At 46.6% G+C, this 18155-nt stretch overlaps 1 protein-coding gene across 1 annotated transcript; it reads left to right on the plus strand.

Moving 5' to 3' along the window:
- Window positions 1-588: 588 nt before the first annotated feature.
- On the plus strand, window positions 589-18010 carry LOC140718381 (proteasome subunit beta type-7-like). Its single transcript, XM_073032025.1, has 8 exons — window positions 589-703; window positions 1644-1737; window positions 4216-4313; window positions 10704-10844; window positions 12748-12863; window positions 14464-14522; window positions 16177-16328; window positions 17155-18010. Exons 1-8 carry the CDS (start codon window positions 639-641, stop codon window positions 17264-17266), a joined length of 837 nt encoding a protein of 278 aa, XP_072888126.1. The 5' UTR covers window positions 589-638; the 3' UTR covers window positions 17267-18010.
- The last annotated feature ends 145 nt before the right edge of the window (window positions 18011-18155 follow it).

Here is an 18155-nt window from a genome sequence, read left to right on the forward strand (position 1 = left end):
TACATAGCATCGGAGATGTAACAGAAAGATTTTTACTCCCTCACGTTGTGAGGTGGATGTAAGAAATAAAATTATAATCCTAACAAGCCTGTGGCACCCATTAACACCCATGAGACCAATTAACCTGTATTTCTTTGGAGCACCTGGAGGAAACCCATTTGGTCACGGGGGAAACATACAAACCCCGTATGGACAGCGGTGGAATTGAACCTGCGTCGCTGGCACTATGGTAACATTACACTAACCTCTACGTTACATGGCGCCCCAGCACCAATGCACCGATTTGCAGAGGCAGTGTTGAAAAGTCTCGCAGTTAATGCCACCTTTAACTCAGGAATGGCCTGGTCAGGGTAACCCAGCTCAGCTCCCTTCACTCCCAGCTGGGGCTGGGCTTCACATCCCCTTCTTCAGTCACTCCCAAAGCTGCTTCAGGAGGGAGACAAGCCCCCGGGCAGGGACTGGGGTCTGTTGGAGGGGTTTTGAAAGAAGCGGATAAATTTGCATAAGTCCGAGCTCCCATTTCTCTGCAATTTCAAAATAGTTTCTGATAAGGCCTGTGGCCCAATCACACGAGGTTTTGTTCTGAGTTCTGAAAGTGAAACCTCGAGCAAAGGGGAAGGCAGTGCCATCGGGTGAACATGTTGAAGGGAAAGAAGCTCCTTCATCCCCCTGAAGGAGGGTTCAGCTTTGAGAACTGCACCAGGTGAGGAGATAGGGTGGGCGGTGGGGCAGAGGGGCAGAACCTGGTGGCAAGTGGGTGAATTTCTGACTGCAGCCCAGAGCAAAAAGTAAAGGAAGTATAGCTGCGAGACTGCTGTCAGTTTGATGTTCTCTCTCTCCAGTGCCCCCTGCCTCTGTCCATAATCAGCCCTGAAACTAAAACAAGGCTGAAAGGTTCATGAGTGCTCTGTGCCTGGGGGGCCGGGGAGTGGGGGGGGGGGGCTTCAGATTGGGGAGCAGCTGCTGTTTTGCTGAACATTTTGAATACATTTTTTTTTGAAAGTGAAACTGAAACAAGGCAGTTCTGCAAGAGCAGCCAAGTCAAGGAAGGAGTTTTGTTCAGACATGAATGAGCCTCTGCCTCTCACAGCAAATGCATTCTTAAATGCGAAAAGCACTAATCGTCCTGAATTTTCCTGTGCCCCATTTGTATGTTAATTGTTTTTTCTAAGTTCCCCCCTCCCCGCCCCAACTCGTCTTCCCTCCCACCCCACAGCGCCTCTTCGGTCTTTGTCGTCCTTTCACCTCCCTCCCCTTCATTCCTCCATTTTCCAACCTCCCTCCTTCGCTACCAAAAGCTCCCTTTCTGAAGGCACTGACTGTCATTTGAAGCAATCCCTCATCACTGTGAATTCACTCATCTCTGACTCTACCCGTAAGCACCCTCAGCTTATTTAATTGTGAGCTGCGGATTGGTTTGGGGTGGGAGCAGATGCACGCCATAGCTGAATTCTGTTGTTTCATTACCGCGTCCCCACCACCATGCGACGAGCCCTCTATCAGGAGTCAATGATTAGGGCCAAGAGCTCACAGGGTAAATGTTCCTGTGTGATCCCGACACAAGTCTGCAGATTTGGCCCACCTTGCTCATTCTCTCCCTAACTCACTCCCTGTGTCTGTTTCAAACCTATTGTGTCTTTCAGGAATACTGAGTTGGAGGGAGGCCTACAGAAGGTGGGCTTCAACCCTCCAAAACCAAAGAAGACAGGGACTACCATTGCTGGTGTCATCTTCAAGGTAACTGTTCACCCACAGCACCAGTCGCTAATACCCCCAGGGTAATCCATTTGCAAGCATTTTGTCACTATATGAGGAGACATCATCAGTGCCTGTTAATTTGTGGTGTGTCCTCCGAATGCTTGGCCTTTATATGTTTATCTATCCGCTGATTGGTCATCATCATGGAAATTCAACTGTGATGTAGGGAGGGGGTCTCGTCACTGATTGGTTGCGTGGCAAACTCTGTGAGTTGTGGTCTGGAATTTTGCTCGCAGTTGCTTCTGTATGTCAATTGAGTTTCCATAATGATGACCAATCGGTTGATTGATAAGTATATAAAGGCCAAGCAATCATAGGACACGCCATAAACTAACTGTGCCCTGATGATGTCTCCTCGTATGGCGTTGAAACGTTTGCAAATGAATTGCCAAGATTGGAGAACAACTCAACCCAACCATCAGCCACCCGAGCTGCACACTTTCCGAGTTATTTCCAACTCCCGTCATGGTTGGGATCTCCAGGGCAGGATATGGCAAAGTACAACGATGGTACAGGCGTTAAGTCGAACATTAGCACTGTGGCCAACTGCACTAATGATCTGGTGAAATGAGCTCAAATCCAACCATGGCGGCTGTGGGCTTTAAATTGGGAAACATTCTTGAATCAGATGGCAAAAGGTCATCAGTAAAGATGAACATAACACTAGCAGTTTGTTGTAAATATTGTTTCACTAATGGCCTACCAAAAGTGCAAATGTCCTAGTTGATAAACATCTATGGAGTGGTTCCTGCAAAAGGGAGCTGCTACATGGTCTGGCCTACATCAGCTTGAATTTCCTGCAGATCTTCCAATCACAATCACAGGCTATGTCCTGCTCCACTGGTGGGACAGAGTCCCTGGAGGTGAGCTATCACCTTCCAGCTATCCTCTTTCCACTCCCCACCACCTTTTAATTCTGGTGTCCTCCCCCTCCCTTTCCAGTCCTGAAGAAGGGCCTCGGCCCGAAACGTCGACTGTTTATTCATTTGCACAAATGCTGCCTGACTTACTGAGTTCCTGCAGCATGTTGCGTGTGTCGCAGCAGATATTCTAACCACCCAACTTAGGTATTAAATAGCACTATTGTTAATATCCTGGGGCCATCACTGGCTAGAAACTCACCTGGACCAACCACATACTGTAAATACTGTGGCCACAAGGGCACATCAGAGACTTGGTATCCTCTAGTAAGCGACTCTCCTATTGATACCCCAAAGCCTTTCCATCGTGTACAAAGTGTAATGGAATATTCTCCATTTGCCTGCGTGAGTTCAGCTTCAGGATAAAACAGCCTGGACAATTGTAGTCCACCAGCCATCTTAAAACATCTCCACAGATGGCACATGCCATCTGAATGTGTGCATTGTCCTCAGAATGCACTGCAGTTATTTGGCCGGGTGAAATGAAAACTCCTCCCAAACCTGCAGCCTCTACGGCCAAGAAGAACAAGGGCTACAGGTGCACCAAGTTATACTTGACTTGGACCAACGTTGCCATCCCTCACAGCAAGTGTGAGTGTGCGACTCTTCATTAGAGGGATCGCAGTGGTTCGAGAACTTAGCTCTTTACAACTTTTAAAGTGGCTGATAGGGATGGGCAATACATATTTGCACCCCCCCCCAAAAAAAATGACCAGAATAGGGAACAATGCCCAATTTGTGTCAAATCTTTCACCCTGGGTGAACCGGAGGCTGTAATTGACATGAAATTAACAGAGCTCTGTTTTGGCATCTTTGGATTCTCAGTTTGCCCTGGGCAGCGTGACAGGGCTTGGTGAATGAGTTCAAAGTAAAGTTATTATCAAAGTACATATATGCCATCCTGAGATTCATTTTCTAGCGGGCATTCACAATAAATACAATAGAATCAATGAAAACCCGTCCACAACAAGACAGACAGACAACCAATGTGCAAAGACAAAAAGATAAAAAACCATTAATAAATAAATAGACAGTAAATATCAAGAAAATGAGATGAAGAGTCCTTGAAATGTTAGGCCATTAATGATCAGCCCTGAAACTAAAACAAGGCTGCAAGGTTCATGAGTGCTCTGTGCCTGGGGGGCCGGGGAGTGGCCGGGTAGGCCATTAGTGAAACAACAGTTCAGAGTTGTGGTGAGTGAGGTTATCCCCTCTGGTTCAGGAGCCTGATGGTTGAAGGGTAATAACTGTTCCTGAACCTGCTGGTGTGAGTCCTGAGGCTCCTGTACCTCCTTCCTGATGGCAGCAGTGAGAAGAGAGTGTGGCCTGGGTGGTGGGAGGGTCCTTGGTGATGGATGCTGTTTTCCTGTGATACTGCTCTGTGTAGATGTGCTCAATGGTGGGGAGGGCTTTGCCTGTGATGGACTGGGCCGTATCCACTACTTTTTGCAGGATTTTCTGTTCAAGGGCATTGGTGTTTCCATTCCAGGCTGTGGTGCAACCAATGACTGACTAGTTCCTGTGTTTTGTTGTGTAGGATGGGGTGATTTTGGGATCTGATACCCGGTCAACAGATGACATGGTCGTGGCTGCAAAGGATTGCATCAAGATACACCATATCGCTTCAAACATTTAGTAAGTCTTGTTCTTGGGATTCACAAATTGACATCCGTTAAATCACCCCCTCTAGTGGCCATACTATAAAATGACATCTCCTCATACCCTCCTTTGCTCCAAACAAGCCAAGCTAATCCAACTTTCCTCACAACTACAGTTTTCCAGTTTTGGTGACATCCCCATAAATTTTCTCTGAACTTTCTCTGGTACAATCACATGTTTTCCATGAAGAGGAGACCAAAACTAAAGACAGTGTTTAAGTCTTTAGTTTTATTTAGAGATATAACATGCTAACAGTCCCTTACAGCCCAACGTGCCCCTGCTGCTCAGTTACATGCATGTGACCAATTATCCGAAGAACCTGTATGTCTTTGGAATGTGGGAGGAAACCAGAGCTCCCAGAGGAAATCAACACAGTTGTGGTGAGAATGTACAAACTCCTTTCAGACAACAGCGAGAAATGAACGTGGGTCAGCGGTGCTGTAATAGCATTAAGCTACTGTGCTAGTCCCAAAGCTAACTAGCGTTGTACACAGTTCCCTCTCAGGAGACAGTCTGTCTACTGACTTCCACAGGTACCTTAACCACACCTCCTCTCACCCAGTTGCTTGAAAGGACACTGTTCCTTTTTACCTCAGTTCCTCCCTCTCCATCGCATCTGTTCTCAAAGCAAGGCCTTCCATTGCTGGACGTCAGAACTTTCAGAAAACAAGATTTCCCTCCCAGCTGCTGGAGCTCTCATCCGTATCTGCTCTATTTCTCACACTTCTGCTCTGACCTCACTACTCCCCCTCCGACAGAGTGCCCATAGTCCTCACCTATCACCCCACCAGCAAATGCACCCAATACCTCATTCTTCACAACTTGCTCCCACTGTCACCTTCAACTTCTCTGCCCTTCTTCTTTCAACTCCCTCCATGACTTCCTGGTTGTTTTCTCCCCTCTCCCCCCCCCCCCCCCCCCCACCCAGGAACTTCTCCCCTGTCACCACAAGTGTGTAACTCTTGTCCTTTCACCTCCATCCAAGCTGTCTGGAGCTCCAGATAACTAGCCATTTTAATTCTCTTCCCCATTCCCACACTGACACGTCCACCCTCGGCTTTCTCCACTGCCAGGGCGAGGCTAAACTCAAGCAACTAAAAGCACCTCAGATTCCACTGGGATAGTTTTCAGTCCAATGACATGGATATTGAATTCTCCTGTTCCTTTTCGCTCTGCTCCTGATCTACCCAGTTCTTCCTACACCCATCCCAGCCCTCATCACCCTATCTCTTTCTGCTCCTCCATCAACTTCTCTAGACCATCACTCACACTCTTCTTCCACTGGGACGTCTGCTCTTCTCGTCTCCCTTATTTGGTTCCATGATCGACCTTCCTTTCCTTTCCGACTCCATCACCTACAGCCCTGTGTTGCCTCTGCCCATCACCTCCCAGTCTCTATCATCTACTTCCACTCCTCCTTCCTCCATCAGCCTTTCGCTCCCCCCACCGTACCTGGATCCACCTATCACCTGCCAGTGTTTTCTCCCTTCTTGACTCCAGATGTCAGCTGTCCATTTCAGAGTTCAAAACTAAGTTCAAACTAAATGCATTATCCCAGCATGTACTGTGCATGTCACCATATACTACCTTGAGGTTCATTTTCTTGTGGGCATTCACAGTAGATACCCCTACATGTATGCTGCCTGACCCGCTGATTTCCTCTGTTACAATGTGTGTTGCTCCAGAATCCAGTATCTTTAGTCTCTTATGTTTCTATTTTCCTTCTATATAAATAAAAACATCCAGCAGGCTGTTTTGAACTTTTTATTTACCTCTCCTATTATAACTGAGGGTCTGATAATGTATATTTCTCCCTCCATACTAATCAAAATCATTCAATTTGCCCAGTTGCAACTTCCACAATTCATTGTAAGACCATAAGTCATAGGAGCAGAATTTGGCCATTTGGCACATGGAGCCTGCTCTGCCATTTCATCATGGCTGATTTATTATCCCTCTCAACCCCATTCTCCAGCTTTCTCCCCGTAAGCTTTGACGCCCTGACTAATCAAGAATCCTGCTTTAAGTGTACCCAATGACTTGGCCTCCACAGCCCTCTCTGCCAATGAATTCCACAGATTCACCACCCTCTGGATGAAGAAATTCCTTCTCATCTCTGTTCTAAAAGTTTGTCCCTCTAGTCTGAGGCTGTGCCCCCTGGTCCTAGACTCACCCTCTATAGGAAACACCTTCCTTACCCACTCTATTCAGGCCTTTCAAAATTCGATAGGTCTAAATGAGATCATAAGACCATAAGATATAAGAGCAGAATTAGGACATTTGGGCATTTGTCCCATTGAGTCTGCTCTGCCATTTCATCATGGCTGATCCAGTTTTCCTCTCAGCCCCAATCTCCTGCCTCCTCCCCATATCCCTTCACGCCCTGACCAATCAAGAATCTATCAACCTCTGCCTTACATATACATAAAGACTTGGCCCCCACGGCTGCCTGTGGCAAAGAATTCCACAGATTCACTACTCTCTGGCTAGAGAAATTCCTCCTCATTTCTGTTCTAAAAGGACCCCCCCCCCCCCCATTCTAAGGCTGTGTCCTCTGGTCCCAGACTCTCCCACCACAGGAAACATACTCTCCACATCCACTGTCTCAAGGCCTTTCACCATTTGATAGGTTTCGATGAGGTCACACCTTACTCTTTTGCGTTCTAGTGAAAAGGCCCAGAGCCATCAAACGCTCTTCATAAGACATGCCATTAAATCCTGGAATCATTTTCAAAAACCTCCTTTGAGCCCTCCCCAGTTTCAACAAATCCTCCCTAAGGGGCCAAAACTGCTCACAATGCTCCAAGTGAGGCCTCACCAGTGCTTTATAAAGTCTCAACATTACATCCTTGCTGTTATATCCTCATCCTCTTGAAATTAAGGCTAACATCGCATTTGCCTTCCTCACCACTGACTCAACCTGCAAATTAACCTTCAGGGAATCCTGCACAAGAACTCTCAAGTCCCTTTGCATCTTATTTATTTTGTATTTTCTCTCCATTTAGAAAATGGTCAACTGTTTCATTTCTTCTACCAAAGTGCATGACCATACACTTCCCGACACTGTATTCCATCTGTCGTTTCTTTGCCCATTCTCATAATCTCTCTAAGTCCTGCTGAAGGGCTTCAGCCTGAAATGTCAACTGGACTTTTTTCCATAGATGCTATTTGGTGTGCTGAGTTCGTCCAGCATTTTGTGTGTGTTGCTAAGCCCTTCTGTAGCCTCTCTACTTCCTCAAAACTACCTACCCTCCATGTATCTTCATATCATCAGCAAACTTTGCAATAAAGTCATCGATTCCATCACCAAAATCATTGACATATAACATAATAGAATCGGTCCAAACACAGATCCCTGTGGAACACCACTAGACATCTGCAGCCAGCCTGTAAAGGCTCCCTTTATTCCCACTCTTTGCCTCCTGCCAGTCAGTCACTGCTTTATCCATGCTAGAATCTTTCATGGGCTTGCAACTTGTTAAGCAGCCTCATGTGTGGCACCTTGTCAAAAGCCTACTGAAAATCCAAGTACACAACATCATCTGATTCTCCTTTTTCTATCCTGTTTGTTATTTCTTCAAAGAATTCCAGAAGATTTGTCAGACAAGATTTTTCCTTGAGGAAACCATGCTATGGCTTATTGTATCATGTGCCTCCAAGTACCCTGAGACCTCATCCTTAATAATCGACTCCAACACCTTCCCAACCATTGAGGTCAGACTAACTGGCCTACAGTTTCCAGTCTTCCTGAACCACTCTAGAATCTAGTGATTCTTGAAAGATCATTACTAATGTCTCCACGATCTCTTCAGCCACCTCTTTCAGAACTCTGGGGTGTACACCATCTGGTCCAGGTAATTTATCTATTTTCAGACCTTTCAGTTTCCCAAGAACCTTCTCTCTAGTTATGGTAACTTAACACACTTCATGACTCCTGACACCTGGAACTTTCACCATACTGCAAGTGTCTTACACAGTGAAGACTGACACAAAATACTTATTCAGTTTGTCAAGCATTTCGTTGTCTCCCATTACTACCTCTCCAGCACCGTTTCCAGTGGTCCGATCTCCACTCTTGTCTCTCTTTTACACTTTATGTATCTGAAGAAACTTTTGGTATCTTCTTTAATATTATTAGCTAGCTTACTTTCGTATTCCATCTTTGCCTTCTAATGACTTTTTAGTTGCCTCCTGTTGGTTTTTAAAACTTCCCAATCCTCTAACTTTCCACTAATTGCCTCTTTATTATATGCCCTCTCTTTGGCTTTTATGTTGGCTTTGACTTCTCTTGTTAACCATGGTTGTGTCATCTTTCCTTTAGAATACTTTAGAATATATATCCTGTGCCTTTTCCGAATTGCTTCCAGAAATTCCAGCCATTCTGCTCTGCTGTGATCCCCACTCATTCTTCTAAATTCCAGCAAGTACAGGCCCAGAGTCATCAACCCTTCCTCACACATTAACCCTTTCGTCCCCAGAATCATTCTTGTGAGCCTCCTCTCCAACGCCAGCACATCTTTCCTTAGATAAGGGGCCCAAAACTGCTCACAATACCCCTAGTGTGGTCTAAACAATGCCTTATAAAGCCTCAGCATTACATCCTTGCTTTTATATTATAGTCCTCTTGAAATGAACGCTAACATTGCTTTTGCCTTCCTTACATCACCGACTCAACCTGTAAGTTAACTGTTAGGTAATCCTGCACGAGAACTCCCAAGTCCCTTTACACCTCTGATTTTTTAATTTTCTCCCTGTTTAGAAAATAGTTTACCCTTTTGTTTCTTCTACCAAAGTGCATGACCATACACTTTCCGACACTATGCTCTATCCACCGCTTCTTTGCCCATTCTCCCAATTTGTCTAAGTCCTTCTGCAGACTCCCCAGCTTCCTCAGCACCATCTACCCTTCCATCTCTTTTCATATCACCTGCAAACTTGGCCACAAAGCCACCAATTCCATCATCCAAATCATTCACCTATAACATAAAAAGAAGCAGTCCTAACACTGACCCCTGCAGGACATCACTAGTCACCAACAGCCAACCAGAAAAGGCCCCCTTTATTCCCACTCTTTGCCTCTTTGTCTCCCGCCAATCAGACAATCCTCTATCTGTGCTGGTATCTTTCCTGTAATACCATAGACTCTTATCTTGTTAAGCAGCCTCATGTGTGGCACTTTGTCACATGCCTTCTGAAAATCCAAGTAAGCTCATCAGTCCCATTTATTATTTCCTCAAACGACTATCTGGATTCCTCAAACCTCTGGATTAAATTCAATCTCCAGCTGCTCAATTGACCAGGTCGGCAATATGCTCCTGAGCTTTTAGCCCATTCAACCATCTGGCCAATCTTTACACCATCAGCAAACTTTCTTTAGTTTGTTACCCACATTTAAGTCTGAAATATTAATACATAAAAATAAAAAGAAAGGAAATGAGCAGAAGCCTTATGAACCCCAGTGGTGATGGTCTTCTACTAACAACTTTTGGATCAGATTTACCACTCTACTTTGTAAACCTTGAAATTCCTATCTTCGCCACTGTGTGCGTCACCCATTCAAAAGTCTTGCTAAAGCACCCTTAGTGATTGCTTCCCTTTCCCGCCCTCCTGGGCACAGATGGGCGTTTGATTCCCACTGACGTCTGTAAGGAATTTGTATATTCTCCCCGTGACTGCCTGGTTTTCCCCTCTGGGCGCCACACGTAAACGCTAGAAGAACCCAGCAGGCCAGAGAGCATCTATGGAAAAGAGTAAACAGTCGACGTTTCGGGCCGAGACCATGTGCCCCGATGAAGGGTCTTGGCCCAAAACATCGACTATTTATCCTTTTCCACAAATGCTGCCTGGTCAGCTGAGTTCCTCCGGCGTTTTGTGTCTCTTGCTTTGGATTTCCAGCATCTGCAGATTTTCTCCTGTTTACGTTTCCTCCGGATGCTTCGGTTTCCTCCCACACACCAAAGACGGAAAGTTAGGGTGAAGGTTAGTGAACTGAGTGGGCGTGCTATATTGGTTCTGGAAGTGCGGCAACACGTGTGGGCTGACCCAGCACAATCTTCGCTGATTAGATGCGATTGATGCAAGTGACACATTTCACTGTATGTTTCGATGTACAAAGTGTACATGTGACAATTAAAGCCAATCTCCTCCAGGTGGACATAACCTCTCCTTAACAAATCCCTTACGATTGTTGTTGGTTGATCTGTGCTCTTCTAAATGAAGGTTTGTTGCCAGAATTGTTCCAATAATCTGCCCACCACTAAAGCAAACTTCTCACTCTCCAACAAGCTTTCATTGTGATATTAACTTCCCACCCTCTCCCTGTGATATTAACTTCTTCTCTTGCATTCTCTCTCTCTCTCTTCCCAGCTGTTGTGGGGCGGGAGTGGCAGCTGACGCTGACATCACAATGAATATGATCTCGTCCAATATCCAGCTCCACAGCCTGTCGACCGGGCGCCAGCCTCGAGTTGCCACCGTTAACCGGATGCTGAAACAGATGCTGTTCAGGTGCGAGAGCGGTCTCACAACAGGATGAAGATCTCTTCACTCATTGGCGCTGAAGTGGGATTGACTGGGCTTGGGGAGAAGATTAGACCAGAAAGCATTGCAGCAGAATTAGGGCACTCACCCTATCAAGTCTACTCTGCCATTTGATCATGGATGATTTATTTTCCCTCTCATCCCCATTCTCCAGCCTTCTCCCTGCACCTTTGATGCCCTGACTAATAAGAACCTATCAACCCTCCCCAGCCATCTGTGGTAATGAAATCCACAGATTCACCATCCCCTGGCTAAATAAATTCCTCATTTATTTTCTAAAGTGACATCCTTCTATTCTAAGGCTGTGCCCTCTGGTCCTCGACTCTCCCAAAGGCCTTCCGAAAATCCAAGCAAAGAACATCCACTGCAACACACACATTGCTGGAGGATCTCGGCAGGGCAGGCAGCGTCTCGGGAGAAGAGTAAACAGTCAGCGTTTCAGGCCGAGTAATGATAAGTCAGAATAAGAAGGTGGGGTGAAGGCAGGAAGAAGTACAAGGTGACAGGTGGAACCAGGAGAGGGGGAGGAGGGGACGAAGTAAAGAGTTGAGAAGTCGATTGGTGAAAGAGAGAAAGGGTTAGAGAAGGGGTGATCTGGCAGGAGAGGACAGAAGACCATGGAAGAAAGGGAAGAGGGAAGGAGCACCAGGGGAAGGCGATGGGCAGGTAAGAAGAGAAGGTATGAATGGGAAGCAAGAATGAGGAGTGGTGAAGGAGAAGGGGGGAGGTCAACTTCTGGAAGTACGAGAAATCTATTGATTCACCTTTGTCTATCCTGCCTACGTCGTACTGAGGAGGAAGAGGGTTGAACTTCCTCAGTGACTTTTCCCTGATTTCCAATACCCAGCTTCACTGAGCCAGGGTGATGCAGCACAGGTCAATGACCAGGGGAGAGGGGCACACGGGAGCTTCATGGTCCCACAGAAGATGCGAGATCTTCCTTTATCCAGAACATCCTCTTTCCCAGAGCACAGCTGGCCGAAGGCAGCACACAGCAGTCCTGCCCAGTCGCCCCTAAATGATGAGCAGGGTTCTAGCTAGGCTTTTATAGACCCCCCCCCCATCCTTGACGCAGGAGCTACTGAAGACAAAAGATGGGCCCCCTCTCAAATTTTGATCAGAATCAGATTTATTATCACTGACATATGTCAGGGAAGTCATTGTTTTGTAGCAGCAGAACAGCGCAAGACAAAAGAGTTACAAAAAAATAAACTATAGCCCAAAAGAGGAATAGCAAGGTAGTATTCGTGTGTTCACAAACTGTTCAGAAATTTGATGGCAGAGGGGAAGAAGCTGTTTCTAAATCATTGAAGGTGCGTTTTCAGGTTCCTGTAACTCCTCCCTGATGGTAGTAATGAGAAGATGGCATGTCCCAGAGGGCGTTTAATGGTGGATGAGACGATGGCATGTCCTAGAGGGCATTTAATGGTGGGTGCCCCCTTACTGAGGCAGCTCCTCTTGGAGATATTCTCAAGATTGGGGAGGGTTGAGCCCATAATGGAGCTGGCTGAGTCTACAGCCACTTTCGATCCTCCATTTTGGAGTCTCCTTACCAGGCTGTGGTTCAACCTGCCAGAATGTAGAATTTTGCTGGACTTTGGTGATGGTCCCAAGTGAGGTAGAGCCTTTGGCATGCCTTCTTTGTGATTGAGTCAATGCATTGGGTCCAGGAAGGGTCCTCGGAAATGCTGATGTTCGGAAATTTGAAGTTGCTACCCTTTGCACTACCCTCATTGAGGACTGGTATGTGTTCTTCCGACTTCTTACTGATGTTTCTGCCCGTCAACAAACTTTACTCACCCCTGACTCCTCAGTCAATGCCGAAGAGTTGACCAGCCCCTGATTTAAATCCAATGTTATCTTTCTGCAGGTACCAGGGGCACATTGGACTGTCAGTGATAGTAGGGGGCGTGGACTGCGCAGGGGCCCACCTATACGCCGTGTATCCTCATGGTTCCACAGACACACTGCCCTTCGCCTCCATGGGTAAGGAATGGTTAACACCATGCACAGAGCTGTCGTAAGGCAGACTCTGAAAACTTGTTAAACGTAAGCAAACCAGACAGATACATGGACATCCAGGTTAATACGGGTGAGCTGGTAACTCTGACTGCTGTTACAAAGTCTGGCAAGGCTCCCGTAAGCAGACTGGGCAGGGGCACTGTGGACAGCCCAGGAGAGTCAGCGCTTCATGCAGGGGGTGGGTGCAGGAAAGACGTGTACTGATGACATTATACACCACTCAGACCCCTCATCTCTGCCTTACCATTCCATGGGATCGTGGCTGCTCTTTTATCTCAGCACCAACCTCCTGTATAATTCCATATTCCCATAATATCTACAAAAACACAGATCTTTGTATAAACGCGCTCAGTGACTGAACCTCCAAACCCTCTGACAAGTCACTAGAAATTATTTATTTATTAGATACAAGCTCCTCTGGCCCTTGGAACTGTACCACCCAGCAAACCCTGATTTAACCCCAGCCCAATCATAGGAGAATTCACAATGATTAATTAACCTACCAACCGCTACATCTTTGGACTGAGGGAAGAAACCAGAGCACCCAGAGGAAATCCACATGGTCATGGGGAGAACATACAGACAGTGGCAGGAATTGAACCCTGGTCTCTGGTACTGTAGAGCCTTGTGCTAACCACTACACTACTGTGCCTCCCCCGAATGAGGAAACCATAAAATCATAAGACAAAGGAGCAGAATTAGGCCATTCGGCCCATTGAGACTGTTCCGCCATTCCATCACGACTGATTTATTATCCTTCTCAACCCTGTTCTTCTGCCTTCACCCCATAACCTTTGACACCCTTACTAACCATGAACCTTTCCATCTCCAACTTAAACATACCCAATGACTTGGCCTCTGCAGCCATCTGCGGCAATGAATTCCACAGCTTAACCACGCTTTGGTTAAAGAAATTCCTCCTCACTCATCTCTGTTCTAAAGGGACATACTTTTAATCTGAGGTTGTGCTCTCTGGTCCTATTCTCCTTCACTATTGGAAAGGTCCTCTCCATATCCACTCTATCTATGTCTTTCAATATTCGATAAATTTCGATCAGGTTATAGAAGCATACAGTATAGAAACAAGATCTATTTGCCCACCTTGTCCATACCGACTATTATGCCCTATACATACCAATCCCTTTGGCCACATTAGGACCATATCCCTCAATGGCTTTACTTTCTCTTTACCCATCCAAATACCTTTTGCATTTGCCTCCTCTGGCAGCTTGTTCCAAATAATTCACCATGTTCTATATGGAAGACATGTTCCTCATCTCTGCTTTAAACTTCTCCCCTCTTGCCTCAAACCCTTGTCCTCTAGTTCTCGGCTTGCCCTCCCTGGGGAAGATTTTCTGATTGCCCATCCTGTTAACGCCCCTCAGAATTTTATAAGCCTCATTTGTACAAAGTAATATTTCATGAGACAGAACTTGAATGTCCTATCTAAATTTACATATTTATGCATTTTAAATAATGGAATAAACTGACCCGGGTCAGCTCTGTGCTTGTAACTTGGGGGCTTTACCGGGATATTAATTGGTGCTGTGTTCTTCTACAACAGGGTCTGGGTCAGGGGCTGCCATGGCCATTTTAGAGGATCAGTACAAGCCAAACATGGAGGTAAGTGACCTACTGTGGCCAAACCACCATATCCAGTCTTGAAGCTCTGAAGCCAAACAAAGTTTTTTATTGGATTATGATTGGGAGTCCCTCTCTAGTATAATATCCATTTTGCACACGACTTGTTTCTTTTTAGTTGAACTAAACCTATCCAGCAACCTGGGAGTAGGCACTGTTCCCAACCATCAGAGGTTCTAAATCCTTCTCATTACTATAAGAGCAGCAGGTAGTTGTGGAGTTCTTGAGACTCATGGATGTCACAATGAGCTTGAGGTTCTTCCCTCCCCACTCCCCTCCCACAACCTATACCCAGCCATTCCCCCAACTCCCATTTTCTCTTACTCAAACCATCTGTTCCTCCACTCCTCCAGTCTTTGGGTGACTCTGGCTCTGAGTCCAAATCTGTTAGGTACCTCCTAAACCTAATAAAGCGGAACTGAGTGTATGTCCATGGTCTTCTGCTGCTGTAGCCCATCCACAAGGTTTGATGTGTGCATTTGAGACTGTCTTCTGCACACCACTGTTGTAACCTGTAGTTATTTGAGTTACTGTCACCTTCCTGTCAGCCTGAACCAGTCTGGCCATTCTCCTCTGACCTCTCTCGTTAACAAGGTGTTTTTGCCCACAGAGCTACTGCTCATTGGATTTTTAAAAATTTTTTCACACCGTTCTCTGTAAACGCTGGGACTGTTTGTGCATAAAAATCCCAGGAGATCAGCAGTTCCTGAGATACTCAAACTACTCTGTCTGGCACCAACAATCATTTGGATGCAACAATCTGTTGGACTCACATTTGTATGTGTTACTCTGGATTTCCAGCATCTGCAGAATCTCTTGTGTTTATTCCTGCCCTAGACTCTGGAACAACCTAGCTCTGAGCCCTAAGTTATTCCAGTCCTATGCCCTGAGTCACACCAATCCAGGTTATTCTAACCCTGAGCTCTGGGTCACTCCATTACCTGGATTCCGAGTGTTAGACCTTATGTCACTCCATCTGTATACTTCTGGTTATTTTTGACTTAATTGCTTGGTCACTGTAGCTTGGATACTGACTGTCTCTGGCTCTGGGCCCCAGGCCCTGGGCCTTCCCGGCTGCTGGACACTGAGGGTCTCCAGCTCTGGGCCCTGGGCCTTTTCCGTCCCTGGACACTGAATGTCCCCAACTCTGGGCCCTGGGCCTTTCCTGTCCCTGGATACTGACTGTCTCTGGCTCTGGGCCCCAGGCCCTGGGCCTTCCCCGCTGCTGGACACTGAGTGTCTCCAGCTCTGGGCCCTGGGCCTTTTCCGTCCCTGGACACTGAATCTCCCCAGCTCTGGGCTCTGGGCCTTCCCTGCCCTTGAACACTGAGTGTCTCTGGCTCTGGGCCCTGGTCTTGGATCAGCCATGATCTTGTTGAATGACGGAGCAGGCTTGAGGGGCCGATTGGCCTACTCCTGCTCCTATCTCTTATATTCTTATGTTATGTTCTTATGTCCTTTTCTGCCCCTGGATACTGAATGTCTCCAGCTCTGGGCCCTGGGCCTTTCTCACTCTTGAACACTGAGTGTCTCTGGCTCTGTGCTCTAAACCTTTCTCACCCTTGGACACTGAGTGGTTCCAGCTCTGGGTTCTGGGATTTATCCTTGCGCTCACCATACAATTTCTTATCTCCAGGAGGAAGAAGCCAAGCAGCTGGTCCGTGAGGCCATTCTGGCCGGGATATTCTGTGACCTCGGCTCTGGAAGTAATGTCGATCTCTGTGTCATCACCAAAAACAAGGCTGAGTTTCTCCGTGCATTCGATTGCCCCAGCAAAAAGGGGGAGAGGTAAGTACCCAGTCCCCCCAGGGTTATTCAACAGAAGGCAGGGACCATTTGAGGACAACAATTAGAAGCACAGGATAGAAAAGCAAGGAGGGGACTGTATGTCTATAACTTGATGCTGGAGGAATGCTGCCTATCTTGATCACCAAACCAGAGGATGAAATGGTCGAGAGGGGTGAAGGAGAGTTCTATTGGCAGCCTTCTCATTACTATAAGAGCAGTATGTAGGTAGTTGAGGATAATTGTCCCACATAGTAATGAAACGATTGAAATTCTGAAAGAAAGGAGCCTGAACGACAGCGTTGTGGGTAGCACCATCGCTTTATGATGCTAGCAATCACTATTCAGGGTTCAATTCTCGCCACTGCCTGTGAGGGATTTATACATTTCCCCAAACCATGGGGGTTTCCTCCGGGTTCCTCCCACATTCCCAGGACATGTGGTTAGGGTTAGTAAGCTGTGGGCATGGTGACACTTGTGGACTACCCAGCACAATCCTCTCTGATTTGATTAGAAGGATGTAGACAGGTTTCTTTTGCATAGGAAGGGATTGTCAGCATGCATTACCTGTGAGGGTGATGGAAGCAGATTGCACAGTTAATACTCAAGATGGAATCAGATGAATAATTGAAGGGGAAAAAGTGGAGGACAGATCTTAACGATCAGGGAAACAGGACGAATTGGTTCCCTGACGCAGCCACGACGAGCCAGATGGTCTTGTCCTGTGTATGCCTTTCCAATTCTCACCCCCACAGTGTGATTCCACACCTCACTCCCCCCCCCCCCCACAGACATCCCCTGTCTTATTAACCCAATTTGTTTCTTACAGGAAGGGCGTGTACCGTTACAAACCAGGCACCACTGCCGTGCTGTCAGAATCAGTCACTCATCTCAAAGCTGAGCTGGTGGAGGAGGTTGTACAGAGGATGGATACCGAGTAACAAGTGGCATCCCATCCACCTTCCAGGATCCAACAGGAGGAATGTATTTCTGCATTTAATGTTTGGCTGTAGATTTTTTTATCCCCCCACACGATCACAGATAGTTTCCCAATCAATTTTACCATAGTAGTTACTGCAGGACTAAGGGCCTAATGAAATTGTGGGTTCTGCAACATCAGCCTTCTACCATAAAGGGCTGATCATCCAGTCTCTTCTCATTATCGGGGTCTCTGACCTCCCACCTGGTCAGCTCCAGGCCTCCCTTCTTTTTGCTCGTTTACTTGGCTAATCCCTGAGTCTCTCACTCAGATCTATACCAAGATCACAGACTCCTCTTGGGACTTATGATTTCCTTCTGGGCCAGTCCCAGTTTCTCGCTCACCTTCTGGGCCAATGCCAGGACCTTTGCTCTTCCTCCAGGCCATCTCCTCGGCCAATGCTGAGCCTCTAAATTCCAAAATCAGCTGCTCCGGGAGTCTCTGACCTCCCTCGTAGAGTTTCTACCCACTCACCCACTACCAGCTCTACCACCGATCCCACAAAGTGAACCAGTTACGAGCCTGGATTTGAGCAATGGATTGCGGTTCAACAAGGGTGGTGAACTGAAGAATAAACAATTAATACTTGGGCTAAACACTCATGGGCATAATTCAACTGTTTTAAAAGAAACAAAAATGTTGTTTCCTCTTGACTGCTTTTTTAAAATAAATTATGCCTAATAAAATTGAATTTACTATCCTGCAATTTTATCATGCTTCACTTGCATCTGACCCCCAGTGTTCTCAGCTTCATCCCTGGGCTTAGGTCAGGTCTTCAAGTCCAAGCAAAGGGGTCACATGGATGTTAATCTTTGCCTGATAAGCATTGGAAGAGGAGTAGGTCCATAGGT

The sequence above is a fragment of the Hemitrygon akajei genome, chromosome 29 (assembly GCF_048418815.1).
Source record: "Hemitrygon akajei chromosome 29, sHemAka1.3, whole genome shotgun sequence".
NCBI lineage: Eukaryota > Metazoa > Chordata > Chondrichthyes > Myliobatiformes > Dasyatidae > Hemitrygon > Hemitrygon akajei.